The sequence below is a fragment of the Mixophyes fleayi genome, chromosome 5 (genome assembly GCF_038048845.1).
Source record: "Mixophyes fleayi isolate aMixFle1 chromosome 5, aMixFle1.hap1, whole genome shotgun sequence".
NCBI classification, from domain to species: Eukaryota; Metazoa; Chordata; class Amphibia; order Anura; family Limnodynastidae; genus Mixophyes; species Mixophyes fleayi.
Window position 1 is genome coordinate 276453635 of NC_134406.1, and position 25470 is coordinate 276479104.

The window sequence follows — 25470 nt, forward strand, 5'->3', positions numbered from 1 at the left end:
GCTTCGCTGTGGTCATTGGACATTAAGTAAAGCACAAATCATCATGATCATGGTAAATCTCATTATACCATACCTGTAACTGCTGGAAGGTTTATAGTTCAGGTCAGTGACCAGGATGGAGACAGATTCAGCAGCCTCCCAGTCAGGCTAAAAAGATTATCCCTGGTATTCTGGGCAAATTATATTTACATGAACTGTTCTAGGTTAGGCTGACTGACCAGGGAACCCTCATTCAGAAAGGGACTCTGGTAGTCCACTACTTTGGCCTCGTCCTTGTGAGGCCCGGGGGTCCTATCAGCAGACAACAGACCCGGTCTCTAGGACAGGATGGGAGGAATCCTATGTAGGACACAGGAATGTCTACGGCCACTATCTCCAAGACCCCACAGTAACAGTTATCAGTAGTGTTATACGATCTGTCAGTGGCTGGGATGTGAACACAAGGAATGATCACTATCCCAATACATCAATCACACCCTAAACTACACTACCGCCACTTGAAGTGTACCGGAGCGGGTGATCGTGGCTTCTACAGACACTTCATACCAGTACAATCTAGCACATTGCTATCCAGTAGTCAAGGGGATAGGAGTAAAGCAATATTATATAAGGAAGGTGATCATACATATGATTGTAGAAACGTCACCCATCTATAGATTACCAATAATTGCGCACCAGGAGTAGATACCGGCTACACAATGTAGAAAGAGGTGTCTGACAAGGCCTCTTAGAGCCTGGATCCTAAAGACTTCCCATCCTCAACAAGAATGCCAGGGGAGTGTAGTGACCGCGTGTAGTGACCGCGTGTGTCCCATAGAACATAAGAAAATAGATTATTCAGCCCTTAGAACATTCGGATACATCACCGAACAGGATTGGTTCATTGTACCAACATCCCGTATTCATGATACATATCTAACCTCATGTATCATTGTTATAGAATATAGATCTTATGCTACTATGTAGCCCGTTATCCTACATATGAATTTCTGAGCCCGATAGTGTTGTGTCCCCTAAACGACAGCCCAGGGAACCAGAATTGGGCAGTTCACCACAGAGCAATATCTCTAAATTGAGAAAGGGGGGAAAATTGGCATTGAGAGTTTATATAAACACCATGAACTCCAGAGTGGAGCAGATTATAACCCCTTCACAGCTTGTTCCATAACAACTCAAATATTTTATATTAAGACATCAATGTAATAAATCAGATTGTGCAGTCATACCGTGACACGTATGCTGTATAACAAGACACATTTAGCCTACAGACGTATCCAGACATTTCTGCTGATCTACATTCTGCTAAAAAAAAATCCCTTCACCAGGACAATTTAGTGGCAGCAGAGAATATCAATATAATTCGCTCACATGAAACGCTTGGACTGCTGAGCTAGCAATCTGCAAAGCGACAGACAAGCTGCTTTTCATATCACTGGGAATCCAGAACCCAAGTGTCCGTATCCCCGTTACTAGAATGGGCAACCATTAAAGGTTATGGGCCATCATGCAATGTTCATGCGAGATGTGGTCACTAGTTACACTGCTATATAACCCTCCCCCAACAAGTCACCTCACAGAGAGCTCTATATAAATACCATCCTATACCTTCCCTTGAGTCTCAGGAGTTTGGAGACTCCATTATAAATGATAAAGAATGTTAAACATGGATACCTCGGATACTGTGCCACCACCTGCAGAGGGGCGTCCATGGCCCTAATGTTTGTTTGGTAAAAAGGTGGGAAGCTTTCAGTACATCAGCAGGAAGAAAGATGTCTGAACAGGCAGCGAGAAATATACTTGGAGAGGAATAAATGGCTGGAACACGTTCAGACCAGAGAGGTGCGACACTGCCACCTACTGGACAACTTCATGTATGAAGGTTCATATGAACGTCACTGTAAATAGATAGTTTACAATCCTTTTACAAAAACCTCAGCTGTACAGAACATTACACAGTAGAAGTTATAGAAGACCTCTGCTCCACTCTGGGGTCGGCCAAAGCTGGTTCACCAGGTTAAGCTCCACCTCAGGATTGGTGAAGGGCACCAGACAGCCTCACCCCATCCACTAGAAATAGGTATATACTCTGTAAATAATTCCTGGGACAAGTGTCCAAAGGCTCTCCACAGCCCAGCATGACCCCAGAGCACCCCCTGCAGGCAGGGCAGCACTGACCTCATCCCTGCAGAGAAGGGCTCCATGGGAAAAGGTCTATTCTACGGCGGATCGCTGGCTGACCAGAACACGCCCTGTGCATGGATCGGTCTGCAGAACGTTACGTGTCGGCTGATGCAGGGATCATGCTCTCAATACTCACAGGGCTGCAGATAAAATTGTAAAGCTACGGAATTTGCTGGTTCTATATAAATGTTGATGATGATCCTTAATTTTAGAGAGACTTATTTGAACATTTGCTGCTGAGGAGTCAATTCCCTGCGATGCGCGCAGAGTGCTCCCCCACTGGACGTGAAGGTACTACGCAGCAATGTATCTTCACAACGAGGCGCACGTTCAGCGCAGACAGACATCGCCGTGACCGAATTCTCCCCTTAGTGAAGTAGCGATATCACTATAGTGCTTATACGCTCATTCTGAGGATTTACAGAGAACATCTTTTGTCATTTGTTGTAGAGAAAACATTTTAGAATCTCTCCTTTGCGGTTATGTCCAACAGTATACACACAAAGCTTTGTATCACATCGCTATAAACGTCCTATTTATAGCTCTGAGCAAAGCAGTAAGTAGGTCACAGAACCCCACTCCCAGAATACACACCGGCACCCAACCACCACCACCATTACTAACACTTCATTCAGGGCACTTCCTTGAAAAAGAGAAATATGTTTGAAATAAAAACTGAATGTATTCAAATGTGAGTTTTCTTCCAATTCATCAATCCCAGCGCCCCCCCCCCCCCCCCCCCGCAGAGGACGCCCAGCGCCTCCCTCCCCACCCCCGCAGAGGACGCTCAGGGTCTCCCCCCCCCCACCCCCGCAGAGGACGCCTAGCGCCTCCCCCCCCGCAGAGGACGCTCAGGGTCTCCCCCCCCCCACCCCCGCAGACGACGCCCAGCGCCTCCCCCCACCCCCACAGAGGACGCCCAGCGCCTCCGCCTCCCCCCCGCAGAGGACGCCCAGCGCCTCCCCCCACCCCCGCAGACGCCCAGCGCCTCCCCCCACCCCCACAGCAGACGCCCAGCGCCTCCCCCCACCCCCACAGCAGACGCCCAGCGCCTCCCCCCACCCCCACAGCAGACGCCCAGCGCCTCCCCCCACCCCCACAGCAGACGCCCAGCGCCTCCCCCCACCCCCACAGCAGACGCCCAGCGCCTCCCCCCACCCCCACAGCAGACGCCCAGCGCCTCCCCCCACCCCCACAGCAGACGCCCAGCGCCTCCCCCCACTGCAGACGCCCAGCGCCTCCCCCCACAGCAGACGCCCAGCGCCTCCCCCCACAGCAGACGCCCAGCGCCTCCCCCCACAGCAGACGCCCAGCGCCTCCCCCCACCCCCACAGCAGACGCCCAGCGCCTCCCCCCCACCCCCACAGCAGACGCCCAGCGCCTCCCCCCACCCCCACAGCAGACGCCCAGCGCCTCCCCCCACCCCCACAGCAGACGCCCAGCACCTCCCCCCACCCCCACAGCAGACGCCCAGCGCCTCCCCCCACAGCAGACGCCCAGCGCCTCCCTCCTGACCAAAACCGGTTACCGAGCTATGAGTGACCGCACATTTGCCTCTATTAGTAACACAACATATTTGACATATCTGGTGATGGATGCACAAAAAGTGGTTAATTATTATATTTTAGCTTAACAAAACAAATTCATCTTTTTCCCCCTCAGGTACAGATTAGACTATTATGGCAACTTTTGCTTTTCACTGGGCAGCACTCAGGAAACGTATAAATATTAATCTAGTTATAATATATTCTCTAGTTTTGCCGACTGACTCCGGACCCCGTGTGTTTATCATGCGTCTGGTTGCACTCCTCCTCCAATCCGGATTCACCCTGGATTGGGATTTATATGTGAGCAGATCAGAGAGGGGGAGAGAAAGGGACAATATCACTGACTGACAGGATCTGGTGTCCTCATGACCTGGGATCATTACAGCAGAGCTCCCACATATATCTGGGTACAATTATACAGCACAACAACACAGTGTAAATTAGTAAGTGCTTGTTATAGACACATTAGTTGAAGTAAAACTACAAGAGTTAGAGACAGAGTTTATTATTTGAAGGTTAGTAAATGACATTTATTCTCTAGAAGGGAAAGCCTGGGAAACAAGTGTGTGATAGTAAATGATTAAAGCGGACAGTCACCAGGTCCTTGAGCGTTATTTTGCTGCTTTGTGTATTATATGATCGGCAATAAGAATCCCGTTCACCCAGGAGAGGATCTTATTAACCTCTGGATGCTCTCCTCCCAGCTCTGATGCTGTACACTGAGGGAGCACCGCTACTCTCCACCCCCACACCACCATTTATTGGCTTTCTACATAGTGCACAGGATGCAAAGCAAAAACAATGACTCTATAGGACATGGGGCGGCCGCTTTAACCATCTCTAATCCTTCCTTAGCTGGGGCAGCAGAGGGTCAGAGCAGCACATTCCTCTGTGCACATACTATCCCTGCTCAGACGGTGGATGGAGAATATAAAGCAGGTTATAACGGATGGTGGAAGAGATAATAGCAGTAGCAGGTCCGTCGTGTGCTTACACGGAGATGGGAGGAAGAGGAGAGGGAGCAGCCTTCAGCAGAGAGGACTAATGCAGGCAGCCATGGCTTCTTCTATCCACTACCACCAACAGGGAAAAGCGGATATTGCAGGTTAGAGCACTGAATGAGTAGAGGAAGCAGACTGGTGTCCCAGTGTGTGAGGAGCAAAGCTCTATGTTTCTAGAGGGAGAAACAAGGAACCAGGGAGTATAGAGGGAGGAAGAGAAGAAAGGCACAAAGCACAAGGTTAGTAAGACACGTCACCAGAAGATCACACGACATACAGCCTTACATGTATGTAGCCACACCTAGAACCCATAATATGCCCCACGCGATCTTATCGCTGGGATTTGTGGTGCTACAGAGATGGCGGCTCCTCCTCCCGCTCAGCCCCCTATTCTGCTGTTAGGTGGTAATACAGCTCTATAGACCACAACACTAAACATCTGCAGTCATATTGTTGGCTCCTTACAAGGCTCCATGCAATAATCACAAAGTCAATATAGAATATGCTGACAGGTTCTGTCTAACTGTTGTTCTTGGCTGAAACATTTGTTTGTGAATTGTCTGCAGTGCTCAGCGGTCTACTCTAGTATAGACAGATATGTGGCAGTCCCTTATAGAGAATACATGTACACTATTGTTCAGGCTGCAGAGACAGATCATGTACATTGTGTAAAGAGCCATTTCCCATCAGCACATCACAAGTATAATCCAAATAGCACTAAGAATTGTCCAGGCATGTTCCATGCAGGTAGTTTTAGAATATAATGGATTAATGGACTTAACTGCACATATAGGAGGGGCAGCCTCATTTTATTTCTCAGAACCTATGAATTCTGGGTACTGTAGTCCACATGGCGGTAGGAGATACGCTTTATAACCTAATCTACAGCCAACACGCCGAACGCTGCTCATGTCATAACCACACCGTAATACGCAGCGTTGCTGGTATCTCCAGGTCTCGGCTGTAACCCCTTATTGAAGGTTCATCAATAATCACGAACCAGAAGATACGTAGGATTCTTGTATATACTACAAGCACTTTACAGCTAGAAAACACTGCAATATTGGGTGGAATAGTAGGACGGCTTCCGGGGGAACAGGTTTACAAAGATATACAGGATCCGTGGTCCGATTTTATTTCTATCTACCCAACAGCTTTATGGTATGGCAGCCCCGGTAACAGCCATCCTATAAAGTATCTCAGATCACTGTCGGGGATTTAGGTAAATTCTGCCAGACGGTCTGCGTGCGGGGTCATCCTAACATTCCCCGGTGACTTTGGTGCTCTGGTTACTCTGCGGCTCAGCTTTGGTTTTCAGCCATTTCCATTTTTTTCATTACTTGATTAGAGATATCAGTCACTGAGGGAGTAACAAGTGTCTAATCAATCAGCAAGTCATTAATAAGTTGTGAGTCGGTTATACATGGCAGAGTGCATGTATTATTAATGAGTGAGAAATACCCAGACCAGCAGGGACCTGTGCCGACGTGTCGTCCTCACTAAGCCCTGAATGGATTTGGACAACTTCCCTGTGACTGAGATACGTGCGGTTATTGTACCTGTAACGTCCCTCCGTGTTCTAAAGGTCACTAATCCTGAAAAACAACTTCATCCAATACAATATATAAGTGTTCAGCTATTCCAGTCTTGCTTATCTCACTTATTTATGGTCCTTTCAATGAGCGTGCAAAGTCTAGATGTACAGGAGACTGCACCTACTCCGTATAATCCTGTTATCAGGCCTCTCATAGCGACATTTACACTACGGCACTACAGAGGACCGCACTGGAGAACTATACACCTTATAGAAGAAACTTTCCACCTTAACACTGGATTGTCGGTAAACTGACTTATGAACTACAAAATAATAAGAGGTCATTTCAGTCATTAGTTCATTAAGACGAGGTAGGAACCATTCATTTTGTGAATTTAAGCTCAGACAAGACAACGCGAGATACCGCGCCCTCATTACAGCGAGTGTAATAAGACTGGCACAGAGCAGAGAACGCTGTTTGCTTTGCAAGACCACATCTAGAAAGGTTTCCCATATATCTGGAAAGTTACATATTAAAAGAACACAGTGCCCAGAGGATGCAGACACGGAGCTGGACGTCCGTCTGTGTTGGGGAGTCTTCCTGAGAGATCCCTGCTCTACTTCCTAGGGAGGAGGGGTTTACACTACAAGAAAATGCTACATGTTCTGCACACGTGATTCCATATTAATGTCATGTATGCCAGACACCACTACTACACAGGAATTATGTGAGTGTAAATCCTCATCTCTCATTATGTCTAATATATAAAAGTACAGATGAAGAGGTTCCTCCACATACCTGAGACATGGATCTCTCCCGTGTTGTGTTCCCCGTTCTCCAGCACGGAGGGATGACAAGCTGCAGGACAAAGTCAAACGTTAGTTTCCATCACCAATATGCTGAACAGTTCTATATATACACAATTAATGTTACCTACAATGGAGACAATGCACCAATACAGCCTTCGAAGTCACTCATATTGTAGCTTCTTTTTTTTCTTTTTTTCTTTTTAACACAGTTAAAAACCAAACAGTCTCTTGCTTTACTCACTGAATGCCAAGACTGCAGGCAGCTTCCACATGGCATCATCAGTAAGACCTCAGACAGGTAATAGCTCACACGTAGGACAAACATGATATCATTGTGTAGTTACACAGCGCGATCAGACGATTGGCCGTGTGTGTCGCAGCAATGCGGCCTTATTGGTTGGGACTGACGTATTGCACGCAGCTGGGTATGTGCCGCACACGTACTGCACGGATCCGGTTACTCAGGGAACGGGTCCTGTGACATGTAATCAGCCGCTGAGCCCAAACACGGTACTGTGGTCTTCAGCAGATCAGACTGTTTGTGTTCCAGACATACTGAGCGATATTAGAGCAATTTAGTATAAAATTACTTTAAAAAAAAATTACCTTTATTTCCAGTGTTAAAGGGGTTCTTGCATATTAAAGAACAAAACCCCTTCCCATTTGTTGTATGTAGCAGGATCCCAGCACTCGTATAGACAGAACTCTGTCAGTCACATATGAGGACTAGGATCAGAACCCGAGAGCACCCTGCAGTGTGTAACAGACCCATATCAATGAGCTCCAGCTCTGGGATATCTTGGGGTGATTAGATCTGAGCCTTGTGCAGGAAGCTGGTATTTAGCCGTCTGTCTTTACTGGACATGAAAATGATGCGATCACATGCGTCTTGAGCTTTGGGGGGGGGGGGGGCAGGGGAAGAGACCAGTGGGCAGAGTCAGTGACCAGTGGGCAGAGTCAGTGACATACAGATTTCACGAAAACAATTTATGGAAAATTAACTGCATCAAGTACTGTCTATAACTTTCATGATCTCTGCATCAAAGCTCTCCCCTGAACACCTGGATTACATCTGGAGTAGGATCACACAGAGCAGAGGCTTTACAGGACGTTTAGATTTCAGCATGTCACAAAGTAACAGTGATGGATCCCTGGGGGTGTTAGACAGGAAGCAGGAAGAGGAAATAGAGGTGACCTAGGAAAGATTATTGTCTGCAATAGACTTAAGATACAACTCAATGCTATGTTTATTCATTCATTCCAGGCTACTGCTATGCACAGACATCACCTGTAACAGGATGGACCACCTATGCCACCCTGTCCGTGATGCTGGGACCGGCTGGGCTTACCTTGCAACTGTCCCTTTTCTTTATCCTAAATGCGCCTACTCCTGTCGCAGTAGGAGGAGCCTGTTGGCACCACTAGGTCCCTACACCGGTGCCTACGACTGCTTCCTTCTGGGTAACTTTCACTGCTAATGTACCCCCCCCCCCCCCCCCGCGCTCCTCACTGGGCACCTGGGGGCACCTGGGCTGGAACACCTGACCTCCTACTTTAGATCAAGGGTTGCTGTGGATGGTTCCCCCTGGTCTATCACACTGGCCAGAGCTGCAGGTAGCGGGCAAAGTATAGGTACTGAATGCTGGGTCCGAACCCCCCAGAAGTGCTGGATAACGGATTAGATTGGTCTAATTACCGCAGGTAAATAGGTGTCAAAGCAGGATCTTGAAGCAGTGATGTTTTATTAGCTCAGTTTGTGGTACTAGCGATCTTACCAGAAGTTACAGATGGTATGATTATATATGGTCAAACAGTGCTCTTTTTATACAGAGTTACACAGATACCCTGGCAGGAAGTAATCCAGCCTCCTGTCGCTCCAACCAATCCAGGTGCTCCATGCAGCCTGCACATAACTCAGCCTGGAGGGGTTTAATACCTTTATACATTGTTGCTAGCGGCCCCACAGCGTCTAAGTTTTATATTGAATGTTTATCATCAGGATATAACATTTCTCTAATCTTGTTTTGGACGCAATCTAATTTGCAAAACTTACATTCATCTGTGATCACTTGCATAGGGAGTCTACTAACAAGTATAAATACCTCATGTCTTTCAGGCTCAACAGACATTTTGGTCACTCAAGTAATCTCACGTTAGACCTTTTAATCCGTCTCAAAAGAGTTGCAAAACCCAAACATGACACTGTCCCAGAAGACAATACATTTCCACACATACCAATATAAAAAGAAAAGTACATTTACAATGATATACAGGGGTGCACTGCACTAATTACAATACATATCTACAATAAGTTATTTCTACATAATGCAGCCACACCCCATCCCCTTTATTCATTCCAGGATGAAAGACTGAAACCCTGAGGCAATGAGAGGGCAGATGGACATGTGTGGGGACACTGGCAGATATACAAGTCCAGCTGTATAAATTATTCACATAATGTACTTATGAAAACATGTTTTGAAGCAACATGTCCAGGGCTGATGTACACATAGCCTGATGCAATAGTAAAATCGACAACCTCTTTGCCAGATAGATATAATCTAAGACTGATCACTACCCTCAACCAGCTGCAGCCTTTCATTCTGGACTGCCGCAATAAGGCGGACAGACCCAGCCATGGCCGCCACACGGGTTCATGAGTGAGGGGGGTGTGGGTACTTGCTGATCGCCAGTTGGGGCATAGTGAGAGGATAACCAAACTGCTATGTATATTACAAGCCTTTGGGGCCCACAGGACTCACCATGTCAATCAAAGAGCATCAAGATACTGACGAGTAACAAAGTCTTCCATTCTACTGCTGCTGGGAGATCCGTGACTTCTGTTACCGGACACACAACTTTCTACCCAGCAGCTATTGATATATGAAGTTTATGAAGTAATTTGCTTCCCCGGGATAGGATCAGTCTTCCTATTCACTAGATAGAAGTCTCTGCACATAATGAACATGGGAAGAAGCTACGGAGCCCCAGAAGTCGCCGTAATCACAGTGAAACTTACGTTCAGTCCGGCTCCCGTCCGATGAGTGTTCGTTACTACAATCCTTTGCGTCATCGTCCAGCAGGGGAACATAGTCCGTTTTGTCACACGTCTCCCCAATAACATCATCGTAAGACTCTGCCTGCAGACTGCTGATGAAGTCCCGTTTGATCTGCGGCTCAATCTCAGGTGGAGCGTCGGTCAGGGCATCCACAAGCTCAAGGTCTGCCATCCTCTGGATCTGGAGAAGTGAAAGAAGGATCAGGGCTCAGACTGTACAGAACGATCACTATCGCTCTCTCATGGGACATTCATGGGGAGGTCAAATAGCTTAATTACAAGGTTTATGTACATTTCATGGAACTCACTTTCACATTATTTACAGACTATTACCCCACACTTATTCTTCATAAATACAGACTGCCTTCCCAGAGCTCCCCAGGCCCTTAATGGGGGGAATAATGAACGTCATTTTACAAGTACATGTAGGAAAAGCAGACGTATGTGCACTAGAAACACCACTAGTACGCCCACAAGGCCACGATGGGCGCCATCACCCGTACGCCCACAAGGCCACGATGGGCGCCATCACCCGTACGCCCACGATGGGCGCCATCACCCGTACGCCCACAAGGCCACGATGGGCGCCATCACCCGTACGCCCACAAGGCCACGATGGGCGCCATCACCCGTACACCCACAAGGCCACGATGGGCGCCATCACCCGTACGCCCACAAGGCCACGATGGGCGCCATCACCCGTACGCCCACAAGGCCACGATGGGCGCCATCACCCGTACGCCCACAAGGCCACGATGGGCGCCATCACCCGTATGGCCAAAAGCCAAGTCTAGACTTTACCATCTGCTGACAGAGTGAACAAGACTCTATAGGATCACAACTTCTTTGTCAAACCACAAATTTTTATTGGCAGATTTGCTCTGTGGCAATCCAAGCCGTTTCCCTGGAAAAGTTACAATATGAACAGAATATTCCAGCAATTCATATTTATTGGGACAAGTTCCCACAGTATAAACCCTTGAACAAAAAATTGTGTGTGTCAGTTAGTGGGCAGCCATACCCCAAGCATAGAGAATAACTTCACTGATCTACAACACGTCCTGTACGAACGTCCAGACCAACAAGTAGATGGTTCAATGTAAGCCAAGAAAATATTTGAGATTAGTCACTTGATGGCCATACCAGAAGTTAAACTGCAATTTCCTAGACAGATCCTATGTTAGACTGCAGCTGCCACCAGACATGGGGAACAAGTTCTTGGCTCAATTTCCAGCAGCGAGCATGACCGATAACCAGCTACAATTATTATTCCGCTACCTTACGTGTCATGTGTTCCCCACAGCTCATAGGACTATAACCCCATCTTTGTATGTAACGTATGTACAGTGCTTTATAAGAGAACAGCAATAATTCAACAAGTTTGGGCTGCACTCAGGGACGGGCAGAAAGCTGTAACTAATTATAGTGCTACATTTACAGAAGTGCCGCAAGTCGATCTCTGCTCCGCACAGATTAACAAATATAGAAATAAATTATGTGGGGACTGCATGCTTTAGATCTGTGATTTAAATGGGACTTTACAGCAGACTGTCCTTACTACACACTAATCCAAAGAGATTTTGGCAAGTTCATCAAAATACTGACTTAGTCGGATTTAACATAAAAGCCCTGGAGGGGCTGATCATACACAAGACGCATTACAAACATCAAATCTGCAATAAGGCCAACAGTGAGAGATCGTACAGAACAGCAATGTGATTCCACTGAACAGAGAAGCACAGAAAGTAACGAGCATCAGAGACATCTGACAGCACATCCTGTACTGGACAGTAACAAATAATCGCCATCAACTAGAGCACCAACAGAAAACACCACTTATTCAGCTGTACAGAATAGAGATTATTGCACAATATGAGGGTAATTACTATATACTGGGCCACTGGTAGGCAGTAAGGTCTGTGTAGAAGATGTACTATATACCCTATTATGAAGGGACATATCTTATGATTTGCAAAATAAAAGCCACAAGCTCCAGTGAAGACCCTTTACAAGGTAAAAGATATCATCTTCCAGAGATTTCTTTCCAAGATTCTTTCTCGTGAATCTGAGTGATTTGATTCTCGCTTATTGTTTCAATGAGACTGTCGGCAGCGTTTTATATGCAGAGCACAAAACCCCCTATGGTGCACCGAGGAGTCCTGAAAAGGACGAATGTGTGTAGGTGGTTGTTCTCAACACTGAGGGATGTGGGAAACACCATTAAATGTCTCCTACATGTTTGTTCTCTTGAATAGTTGGCTTTCCTACTCTTCCCAATTCCTCATTGTTAGAATTCCGTGATATATATCTACGCCGTGATATTAACTACACGTTTACGGCACAATATAACGTATACACTTAGTAATCAGATTTGTCACATTCTGCTTGGTAATTTATGAAGGTGTTTTGGTTTCCCTATCACGGTATAACGAGATTGGGGATTTCTGTACTGTAAACTCAGATGCCCTTACCAAAAACACCACAACGAGACCAGAGAAAAGCGGTTACATTTAATGACTTATCTCCAATGTCCCCTTGCTCCCCCGTAGTCACTTCAAAATAACTGGTCTATAATCTCCTTACAGGGGATTACAGGAAGGAACGTTATAAGACGAGCAGTCACTAAAACGTGGATATTCAGCAAGATCTGAGAACAGCTTGCACACAGCCTGAGGCCCAGGAACGATCACTTACAGTTCCTGCACAGTAAACATTTTCTCTGACACATTATAGAACATTTTCTTCCGTTCAATCATTGTGTCAGAGTGTAAACATAATATGGGTTGTCAGATTTTGACAAGATAAAAAAAAAGCCCTCTTAATTACTGAACACAGTTCGAGACCTTAAAAAGCCTCCTCTGACGGCAGCTCCGCATCTGATGAAGAATCGCCCTATGATGTAGCGATTCACCAGCCGCCTCAGCGCCTGAAGTCTAGAGAAACCGCCCATAATTACATTTATGGAGACTCGTGACGCAGATCTCCCTAATAACCGAGAGCAACAACGCTGCAGTCATAGGTCACAGATACATCATGTAGGAAACCTTCATTGAACAACAGACTGCACTTGTAAATAACTCCTTACAAACACGATGCATGCTGCTCATACACTAAGGATTTAAACCATATGTTTTGTTATCTTTCACATTTTTACACTTCATAACGATATGAGAAGCAGCCTTAATGTGCCCAGACTGACACTAGTAATTCAGGTTGTATGAAGTAGCAGTGTTTGTGCTATATTAACCTGTAACAAACCTACCGAGTGCAAGTGACCAGCAGACAATAGTATGAGGACTGAGAGCTTCCCATGGACATACTGATCTCCAGAACAGGTGATTTAGCTCATACACTAACACATTGTGTTACCTATTGTGAATGGACCGCAATGTTGTGCTGAATGTGACGTGTGTCATCATTACATGCAATACACTGAGCATCGCTGGACACATTTGCTGCAGAACTGTGGGCCAGCACTAGGGGGCAGCAGAGATCACGGTCTTACATTTCAGTAGAGGAGGATCCAGATCTCTAAGCAATAAAGTCTTGTAGAAGAGAAGGAAATGGACCATGGGAGGGAGTGTAAAGCTTCTCTGCAGCCATTGTAGGACAGCTTCCTCCCAGCCTCAAAGACAAACTAGAACAATTACTGCAACAAAGAGGGCACCAGTATGGTACAGAAGAGCTCAGCACCTGTACAATAACGTTACATATACTATTCAGCGATCAGGAGAGGCTACATGTGGCCCCTTATACGAGGGTGCCAGGCCTACTCTCGGTGCATTTATAAATCTCACTCAGGTCTTTCTTATGCCAGGGACATGGAGCCGCACTGATCTTTGGATGGTCACCAGGTACATTAATCCCTGGCTGACGCTCCAGAAGTGATGACATCATGATAAACAGAGATGCTATTTGCACAGCTTTGGAACGGAGCAGCGGAGCCTGTTCCATGTTGCAGTATTTGCAGCGCATGATTCTGCTTTAAGAGACAATGACAAGATCTGCAGAAAGACTGAGGGGCCCAGAAAGACCATGTCAGGGTCTCCTACAAGAGTGTATTTATAGACTGGGGAGTATAGAAGTGGCGACCATTGGACAAGTCACTATAAGACGACTCACCACTTTCTTGGCAGCACTAACCTCTGATGAATATGTTTGCGCCTTTATTACATGTGTATTCTAAACATGGAAGCCAGGTACATCGTTTGAAGCAACACTGGCTGACATTGAATTATAAACTCCGGGTGCTGGAGGAAAGTTTTATAGATGGATAAATCATCCACTTTCCTCCGGTTTAAAGACAGCTGAACATGAACCCCAACATTTGCTTCACCTTATAGCTGTATGAAGCCAGCAGTCTATTACATCTTCTTAGTTTAGAAACAGCTGAGGGCAAGCACAGCTCCATGGAGACAGACTTGGTAACCGTACACAGGGGAACCTGTGCTATACGGAGACACGCACATGGAGCATTACACAGAAGAGTATATGTGGGGGGGCAGGGTGACACGGCTCCCCTCCCCGTGCCCAACGCTACGAGGGAGGGGGGGGAGAGAGAGGGGGAGAGAGAGAGAGAGAGAGAGAGAGAGAGAGAGAGAGAGAGAGAGAGAGAGAGAGAGAGAGAGAGAGAGAGAGAGAGAGAGAGAGAGAGAGAGAGAGAGAGAGAGAGAGAGAGAGAGAGAGAGAGAGAGAGAGAGAGAGAGAGAGACAGAGAGAGAGGGCTCCCCTCCCCGTGCCCAACACTACAGGAGAGAGCACACACTGCTCCCCTCCCTGTGCCCAACACTACAGAAGAGAGCACACACTGCTCCCCTCCCTGTGCCCAACACTACAGGAGAGAGCACACGGCTACCTCCCTGAGTCTAACACAAACTGTCTGGAGAGCAGATCCGTACAAAGCTCCCAGGATAGCGCCAGAATTCCCAACCTTCCAGCTTGTTCATCACACAACAAAGCTTTAAGTGACACATTTTGTATGGATTACTAGCAGCATTTATATACAATTTATAAATCTGAATATTTCTATATTCTCTACTTTCAGGGGTTTGTGCCCACATCTGAGCTCCGCATCCCTATGCTTCAGACACCATTTCTCACACAGTGCAGAGTATTATGGGCAGCACAGTGGCCTAGTGGTTAGCACTACTGCCTCACAGCGCTGGGGTCATGAGTTCGATTCCCGACCATGGCCTTATCTGTGTGGAGTTTGTATGTTCTCCCTGTGTTTGCGTGGGTTTCCTCCGGGTGCTCTGGTTTCCTCCCACACTCCAAAAACATACTAGTAGGTTAATTGACTGCAATCAAAATTGACCCTAGTCTCTCCCTCTCTGTCTGTGTGTGTATATTAGGGAATTTAGACTGTAAGCTCCAATGGGGCAGGGACTGATGTGAGTGAGTTCTCTGTACAGTGCTGCGGAATCAGTGGCGCTATATAAATAAATGATGATGATGATGATTATAGCCAAAAGCTGCAACATTTTCTCTAGACATTTCCTCCCTTCACGAAGAGCCCTGGAAGCCCGGCCTGTGTGCAGACATGTGGTTATACTTCCAGCACAGGGTCTGGGTAAGAGACTGTTTACACAAAAAGTCACTAAAGAACTAAATGTAACCTCGTTATAAAAACAAAACTTCCACCCTACACATCAAGTCAAACCCATTTCCTGTCAAATAAGAAACAAATCCCTTCCAAAAAGGAAAGCCCAGCTTCCTAAAAAGGTTTGTCATGCAAATAATGGCCACCTGCCAGAGAGAGAGAGCGAGCTACTCCCAGACACTGAGCATGCAGGTAAGAGCCACGATTACAGTCCTACTGAGAGAGAGTCAGCTGCTCCCAGACACTGAGCGTGCAGGTAAGAGCCACGATTACAGTCCTACTGAGAGAGAGTCAGCTGCTCCCAGACACTGAGCGTGCAGGTAAGAGCCGCGATTACAGTCCTATTGAGAGAGAGTCAGCTGCTCCCAGACACTGAGCGTGCAGGTAAGAGCCACGATTACAGTCCTACTGAGAGAGAGTCAGCTGCTCCCAGACACTGAGCATGCAGGTAAGAGCCACGATTACAGTCCTACTGAGAGAGAGTCAGCTGCTCTCAGACACTGAGCGTGCAGGTAAGAGCCACGATTACAGTCCTACTGAGAGAGAGTCAGCTGCTCCCAGACACTGAGCGTGCAGGTAAGAGCCACGATTACAGTCCTACTGAGAGAGAGTCAGCTGCTCCCAGACACTGAGCGTGCAGGTAAGAGCCGCGATTACAGTCCTAGCCACTTTTTGGCTACATATCAAATGTAATAAAAGAATTAAGCACAGGCTGATTACTACAACCAGAGCACAATTACAATTTCACAGAAGTAATAAAAATTATATATATCTCTATCTCATTATGGTGTATTCAACCCACTGTGGTTATAAACTTTCATTAAAACAATCAACTGTTTTCTTAATTAAAACTGTGCAATGATCAAATGTCATAGTATCCAATTGTCACTTCCAATCTTTACTTATTTTTGCTCACACCTCAGTGATTTCAGAACCATCTTAAGTGGAGGTGTACGCTGGGGAACATCGCAGCGATGCCCAGCAGCACATTGAATCCATAATATTAGTAAGACTTAGTTGCACTATGAAGCACCACTTTCCCCACATATTATATACAGACACTATAAATGTATGGAGTGCCCATGTGACCATACCTTAGCAGCGGGCGTCCACTTGTTCACACTTTTACGGATTTCCTGGAAAAGAAAAATATATCATTTTGAGTTAATCATAGAACTCTTACATTCATAATTACAAGGAGTGACACAAAGTGCCTGTACAGACCCGGGGACACGTGTAATAGGCCCAGGACCCCCCTACAAGAGAAGCTTTATGCTGACACTGTACAAGTGACGTTACAGTCATCATCACTGGCATTAAGTGTCTGTTCTACATTGCTGCCAACCTGAACAGTGGATTATCACAAACATACGGCAGCATGCAGTGAGTAATAGCAGTTCAAGCAGATCTGCTGTTTGTGCTGTGAATTCTATATGTAGAGTGGGAGATTTACAGAAGTCATTTTACTGCAGGAATTTTAGGTGTAAACATCTGTCTGTGATTAAATATTGCAATAGTTTAAAATCCAAGGGTGCTTGGGGTGCTCCACAGTGCAATCATTACAGTGCTGTATCAGGAATCCGTCTGGTTCTGTTCACATATAAACCAAAGATCAATATATGTTATTCAATGTTGCCCTAAAATTCTACTGCCGCTCAGTTACTTTCACCCCTCCTTTCCTATACAGACAGCTGAAGCCCCTCCCACATCTTTAGGATGGTGACCACATGGGATCTTATTGGCAATAAAAGTTACTCTGACATCACTGCCCCACCCCGGTGTATAACTCAACTAAACACTAGATTTCCGCAAAGCAAGTCTGCCAGCCTGTCTATCACACTGTCTGCTGTGTCTGAGAAGCCCCTCCCTCCTAACATGGATGGCTGACACAGAGGAGAGACAGGACGCGAGGCATATAATAGTTAATATTTATGTATGTTTCAGCCTTCTATCCATGAACACATGCTGGGTGTGAATCAATGGGCTCGCAGTAGGCTCCAGGAATCTGACCTTACACTGTGTTCACACTATACAAGCGTCGGTACGAAATATGTTGCTTAGCGGTCAGAGTGCTGGATACAGAACGTTTCCATAGTATTGATGTAGTAACATTTCAAATAACACAAAAGACATCTCTTTGCTCAGCAGCCAAAGACTCTGCAGTCAGACGGCTTTTGTTTGAGAAATAGTTTCAGCATTGCACAATCCCAGTGACTTCATCCTGTACACAGTGCAGGAGACGGCTCATCCCACAGACTCAACGCTACAGAAACTATTACAGAACAAAGTCAGTTTTCCATTGTACAAATCACAGCAGAGACTGATCACGTGACTGTGTGATGTTACCATGACATCTTCTGCCTGTGTATCTGCCCCTACGAGTAACGATATCAAACATAATCATCAGGGGTAGACCTTAAAGCAGCACGTAAGGTGGGCACAGGAGATGGCAAGATGGGTCAACTGCACAGAGACTGAGTCCTTTCTCCTATCAGACTAGACAATGGAGCAAGCGGTGAGGGGCTGCACGAAAGAGACAGGGGCGTCATTTATGGAACAACTGACTGAACACTCAATCTATCCCCCACTTCAGTCACATTATAGATAGAAACATACCCAATGGTTGGACATGTATATGGATCGCTATGGATTCTGGGTAACCAGGAGACACTACCCACAGTTTCACATAGTACTTATCAGGCAACCTGCAAAGAAACAACATGTGCTCTGTATCATGCAGTTCCCAGAGCGGTTAGTAGGCCTCAGCCAGGCTGTCACTGACAAGTGTTAATATGACCCGTAGGATGTACACGGCTGCCTCGCACATCGCAGAAATGTCAGGAATGTCAGAAAACTGCCGGGCAGATCATGGGTGGGTTATGTACATAGTTTACACAAAGCATTTCCATAAACAGGTTGTATAATCTCTGCATTGTCCAAGCTGCAGAATATACTGAGAGTTCTCACACAGTAACCCAGGTATGACAAGAACAGGCCATACAAAGAGGCGAGTTTACGGAAACGACTGCAGCCAGACTAATCATGTGGTCACATAAAGGTACAGACTATCCACGCGTTTCTGTAGTAATCACTGAAGCTCCACTCTCAGGAAAAGCACCTGTGTGCAGACATGCAGGAAAGTCTCCAGAGGCGCAATGTGCAAACTGTCAGCCTAACACTTTAGTACCAGCCCTTTCACTAAAATACTTTTTACCATTTTTTCTCCTAAAATACATGCAAATTTAGTCTCAACTATAGCTTAATTCAATCATGAGGAGGAGACAAGGGGACTGCATCACAGGTGTCACTTGTCGCTTGTTACATTCCAGAATGCCTGGAACCGCACTTCTCTACCCAAGTTCAACATGAATGTGCAAAACTGGCCTCGCTAAAAGTAAAAAAGGAGACAGGACCAGAACTGGTGCAAAATCTGGGGCTATTATGGAATGGAAAGATCTGTGCGCACCTCCAAACAATTTTACTTGAGAAAAAAAAAAAAAAGGATATTTGTTTCTTCACTGCTCCACAAAACTACGTAACATTACCCCTACTCCATGCTTTACAGCGAATACCCCGACCCCTCGAAGCTGTGTAACATTACCCCTACTCCGTGCTTTACAGCGAATACCCCGACCCCTCGAAGCTGTGTAACATTACCCCTTACTCCATGCTTTACAGCGAATACCCCGACCCCTCGAAGCTGTGTAACATTACCCCTACTCCATGCTTTACAGCGAATACCCCGACCCCCCGAAGCTGTGTAACATTACCCCTACTCCATGCTTTACAGCGAATACCCCGACCCCTCGAAGCTGTGTAACATTACCCCTACTCCATGCTTTACAGCGAATACCCCGACCCCTCGAAGCTGTGTAACATAACCCCTTACTCCATGCTTTACAGCGAATACCCCGACCCCCCGAAGCTGTGTAACATTACCCCTACTCCATGCTTTACAGCGAATACCCCGACCCCTCGAAGCTGTGTAACATTACCCCTACTCCATGCTTTACAGCGAATACCCCGACCCCCCGAAGCTGTGTAACATTACCCCTACTCCATGCTTTACAGCGAATACCCCGACCCCTCGAAGCTGTGTAACATTACCCCTACTCCATGCTTTACAGCGAATACCCCGACCCCCCGAAGCTGTGTAACAATACCCCTACTCCATGCTTTACAGCGAATACCCCGACCCCTCGAAGCTGTGTAACATTACCCCTACTCCATGCTTTACAGCGAATACCCCGACCCCTCGAAGCTGTGAAACATTACCCCTACTCCATGCTTTACAGCGAATACCCCGACCCCTCGAAGCTGTGTAACATAACCCCTTACTCCATGCTTTACAGCGAATACCCCAACCCCCCGAAGCTGTGTAACATTACCCCTACTCCATGCTTTACAGCGAATACCCCGACCCCTTGAAGCTGTGTAACATTACCCCTACTCCATGCTTTACAGCGAATACCCCGACCCCTCGAAGCTGTGTAACATTACCCCTACTCCATGCTTTACAGCGAATACCCCAACCCCCCGAAGCTGTGTAACAATACCCCTACTCCATGCTTTACAGCGAATACCCCGACCCCTCGAAGCTGTGTAACATAACCCCTTACTCCATGCTTTACAGCGAATACCCCAACCCCCCGAAGCTGTGTAACATTACCCCTACTCCATGCTTTACAGCGAATACCCCGACCCCCCGAAGCTGTGTAACATTACCCCTACTCCATGCTTTACAGCGAATACCCCGACCCCCCGAAGCTGTGTAACATTACCCCTACTCCATGCTTTACAGCGAATACCCCGACCCCTCGAAGCTGTGTAACATTACCCCTACTCCATGCTTTACAGCGAATACCCCGACCCCTCGTAGCTGTGTAACATTACCCCTACTCCATGCTTTACAGCAAATACCCCGACCCCTCGAAGCTGTGTAACATTACCCCTACTCCATGCTTTACAGCGAATACCCCGACCCCCCGAAGCTGTGTAACATTACCCCTACTCCATGCTTTACAGCGAATACCCCGACCCCTCGTAGCTGTGTAACATTACCCCTTACTCCATGCTTTACAGCGAATACCCCGACCCCTCGAAGCTGTGTAACATAACCCCTTACTCCATGCTTTACAGCGAATACCCCGACCCCTCGAAGCTGTGTAACATTACCCCTACTCCGTGCTTTACAGCGAATACCCCGACCCCTCGAAGCTGTGTAACATTACCCCTACTCCATGCTTTACAGCGAATACCCCGACCCCTCGAAGCTGTGTAACATTACCCCTACTCCGTGCTTTACAGCGAATACCCCGACCCCCCGAAGCTGTGTAACATTACCCCTACTCCGTGCTTTACAGCGAATACCCCGACCCCTCGAAGCTGTGTAACATTACCCCTACTCCATGCTTTACAGCGAATACCCCGACCCCCCGAAGCTGTGTAACATTACCCCTACTCCATGCTTTACAGCGAATACCCCAACCCCCCGAAGCTGTGTAACATTACCCCTACTCCATGCTTTACAGCGAATACCCCGACCCCTCGAAGCTGTGTAACATTACCCCTACTCCATGCTTTACAGCGAATACCCCGACCCCCTGAAGCTGTGTAACATTACCCCTACTCCGTGCTTTACAGCGAATACCCCGACCCCCCGAAGCTGTGTAACATTACCCCTACTCCATGCTTTACAGCGAATACCCCGACCCCCTGAAGCTGTGTAACATTACCCCTACTCCGTGCTTTACAGCGAATACCCCGACCCCCTGAAGCTGTGTAACATTACCCCTACTCCATGCTTTACAGCGAATACCCCGACCCCCTGAAGCTGTGTAACATTACCCCTACTCCATGCTTTACAGCGAATACCCCGACCCCTCGAAGCTGTGTAACATTACCCCTTACTCCATGCTTTACAGCGAATACCCCGACCCCCCGAAGCTGTGTAACATTACCCCTACTCCGTGCTTTACAGCGAATACCCCGACCCCTCGAAGCTGTGTAACATTACCCCTACTCCGTGCTTTACAGCGAATACCCCGACCCCCTGAAGCTGTGTAACATTACCCCTACTCCGTGCTTTACAGCGAATACCCCGACCCCCTGAAGCTGTGTAACATTACCCCTTACTCCGTGCTTTACAGCGAATACCCCGACCCCCCGAAGCTGTGTAACATTACCCCTACTCCATGCTTTACAGCGAATACCCCGACCCCTCGAAGCTGTGTAACATTACCCCTACTCCATGCTTTACAGCGAATACCCCGACCCCTCGAAGCTGTGTAACATTACCCCTTACTCCATGCTTTACAGCGAATACCCCGACCCCCTGAAGCTGTGTAACATTACCCCTACTCCGTGCTTTACAGCGAATACCCCGACCCCCTGAAGCTGTGTAACATTACCCCTACTCCATGCTTTACAGCGAATACCCCGACCCCCTGAAGCTGTGTAAACGCCATCTTCCTCCGCAAACTCATGCAGTTTTGTGGAGACCGAGCCATATTTCCACAAATAGAGGGTAACGGCTGCTATATACTGGGTTTTAACTCAAAAGGAGGGAAAAACCGCACCGGGTGGTTCATATACTTCCTCAATAATATGTCAATCCTGTCTAATGGCATCATCCATAAAGATTGAGGATCGGTGCACCCGATCATTAATACATTGTAAATCAAGACACAAGGGAAAGAAAAGAAATGATCAAATGGGGCACTCAAAATGAACCCTAAGTTAGGATTATAATGTATGTATATTGATTACTGTAAAATACTTCTTTATTGATATTCATTAAAACATTCTCATAGCGAAATATAAAAGGTGATAAATGGATGAAACTGTTATAATACAACTACTGATAAAAAGACGAACCGAAATTTGTCTTGCCGCGTTACTGCTCTCTTCAATCCTGGCAGTTTGAATAGATAGTTTAACCTCTAATAGCAATCAGATCTGATCACATATACTATAAAACTTAAAGCAGCCTAATGAGATCTCGGTGCACGCTGCAGCCCTGATATTGAGAACGTTCACATTGGTTAATTAAATTTGCAGCCTGACACAGCTGTGGCAAATTCAGTATCATAGCACCATCTACATACTAGATAGATACTTTTATATATGGGGAAATAGGGAAGATAGCAGGACAATGGATTAGATTATAATCATGAATATACAACCTGTTCAGTTGATTCTATCTAATTGTGGTCCTGATATAATTAAGAGGACCAATGAACTTTGAGTATGTTGCAGTCCTAAACCCGCATAAATAAGAGGGGACAAGAACCTATGAATATACCTACATTTAGGGCATTGTAAAAAGGTTTAATACAGTGCATATTAATACCTTCAAGCTACAACCATTATAGTATATGTTGTATAATAACTCAACCTCTACATAGATTGGAGGTATTTTTCCAGGAGATTCATTATATGTCCCAATGGTTTAAATTATAATATTTACACCTAATATATGGTTTATATGAGATAACTATTGGGTTTTACCTATTTCAACTACTGGTAACTGGTATATGTCAATCACACCAGTTTTATCAAACTCTTGGTATATATCTGTTCTATTATCTAGGGGGTATTATATTTATTTATACTCTCATTATTAGAGGTTAGATATTTAGCATCACTTTATATCTAATATCCAGGAATACATTAACCACGGAGATGTAATATTGATAACATACATTATAACCTATAATAGTCCAGTGGTATAAGAGCAGCAACGCGGCAAGACAAATTTCGGTTCGTCTTTTTATCAGTTGTTGTATTATACCAGTTTCATCCATTTATCACCTTTTATATTTCGCTATGAGAATGTTTTAATGAATATCAATAAAGAAGTATTTTACAGCAATCAATATACATACATTATAATCCTAACTTAGGGTTCATTTTGAGTGCCCCATTTGATCATTTCTTTTCTTTCCCTTGTGTCTTGATATACTGGGTTTTGTAATGTGTAAATGAGATCTGTATAAGCTGAACCAGAGCCCAGACTTAAACCTTGGCGGAGGAAAGATCAATACGTGCACACTACTTGTGGCTCACAAAGGTAAACAGCACAATTAGAGGTGACTGTGGTATAGTTTCAGAGAGGTCACGAGACGGCAGATTTTGGCTCATCCAGCAGCTTTCCAGTAATCGCTCAGGTGGAAGAGGACTCTGCTGCAACTTGTTAATATTTACTCCAATAGTACAAATACTTAAGTCTGAGCAAGACACGTCTGTCACACTTCATTGCACACAGGGTGTAGAAGCAACTGTATCTCAAACTGTTCCAAACTTCTCTCTGCAGAACATGGATGTGGTCTCATAGGCTGAAGAACTGCTCTGGAAACAGGATGATGTCACAGCGCCTCTGAATGTGAGCACACAACAGATAGGAAATAAAATGGGTTTTTTGTTGATACTACCACATGTGTATTTTACATGTCAGTGGAAGATTTCATTACATGCCATGAGGAACTTACATGGGCAGATGGTAGCAGACCCCTCCTGCAGCGTTTTGTAGACTGGTCGTAAAAGAGGCTAAATTCTGTTTTGGGGCTTCCTTTAAAGTAGCATTCCTGGCTAGGATACCCCACCACTCCCCTCAGAGATCAGGGGGCTGCCTCAGTGCAGCTGAATGCCGGAGGCTGTGCGACGCTGCAGAACGCTACGACCACGCACAGCAACAAGAAACTGCCCACGTGGAGTCTGCAGCCTCTTATTGGTGTCCCTATTTCCCATATCGTCCGAGGGCAGCATGGCAGTATTAGAGAGGGGGGACCCCCAGTGAAACAAGTACAAATATGTGCCTAAAGGTCTGGTGCCCAAGATCAACTGCAGAAGAAGGACTAAATAGCAAAAATAAAAGTATGTTATTAAATTACCCTGACACTGTAGGATTTTTTCATTGGGAGTCACCACAAAGCTGCACTTTTTGCAGGTTTTGCTATAATTACACAACATATAACTTCCTTCACTCCCACACCTATGACAAGTATTCCAATTGTAACATTGGACAAATTAAGACCCATAATCTTACACTACCAGAGATAATTCATTCTGTAAGGTCTTCAAATCCATGCAGCAAATATCACATATTAAATACCTAGGAACAAATATTCAGACATCCCCCAAGTTATCTCCCCTCATCTCAAGCACTGAGAGACTGGCATAGAGTTTGGATAGATAATAATTACTGCACCTCGCTTTGTGGCTCTCAGACCATCCTCACAGAACCCTTGTTCTAGGTATAACCCCCGGCCCCTAAGGATACTGCCAGGGGTCTCATCTCCTAGATTCTGGGTAATCAGCCCCAAGCAGGACCAGAGATGGATGTGGAGGCTGTAAGTGGCCAACCTGCCTGAGACATTGGAGACGTAATTCCGCCATAGGGGGGGCCCTCTCCTATCGCCCAACAATATACAACCAGTCAGATATTATATACAGCCAGTCAGATATTGCCCCCTCCTTGACAAGGAGCCTGGCCTACAGCCAGTGTTTATTCTGTGCCTGCGACCAATAAGCTACAAAACCTGTGTCCTTAATGAGGCCACAGGCTTGATACCTCTCTTCGGGAAACAGACCTAATAGGTCGCGGCTATGGATGGGTGAACACACTATCCCACTGGAGGAAATTCCCTATGCTTTTCTCCAAAGGAAGAAGCGTCTATATACCTAGTTATACTGAGCTAAAACTCAGACTAGATATATATCTTAAAGTAATGGGGCCTGTC

At 46.2% G+C, this 25470-nt stretch overlaps 1 protein-coding gene across 8 annotated transcripts in view; it reads right to left on the reverse strand.

The window, feature by feature from the left end:
• MAP4 (microtubule associated protein 4) overlaps positions 1 to 25470 on the reverse strand; it is a 73765-nt gene that overhangs the window by 42617 nt on the left and 5678 nt on the right. For all 8 annotated transcript variants that reach the window (XM_075214213.1, XM_075214212.1, XM_075214211.1 and 5 more), the window contains exons 2-4: positions 16825 to 16866; positions 10093 to 10312; positions 7063 to 7122 (exon numbers count right to left, since the gene is read on the reverse strand). In XM_075214213.1, coding sequence (XP_075070314.1) covers positions 7063 to 7122; positions 10093 to 10303 — 271 coding nt within the window. In that variant the 5' untranslated portion in view covers positions 10304 to 10312; positions 16825 to 16866. The remainder of the gene's footprint in view (positions 1 to 7062; positions 7123 to 10092; positions 10313 to 16824; positions 16867 to 25470) is intronic.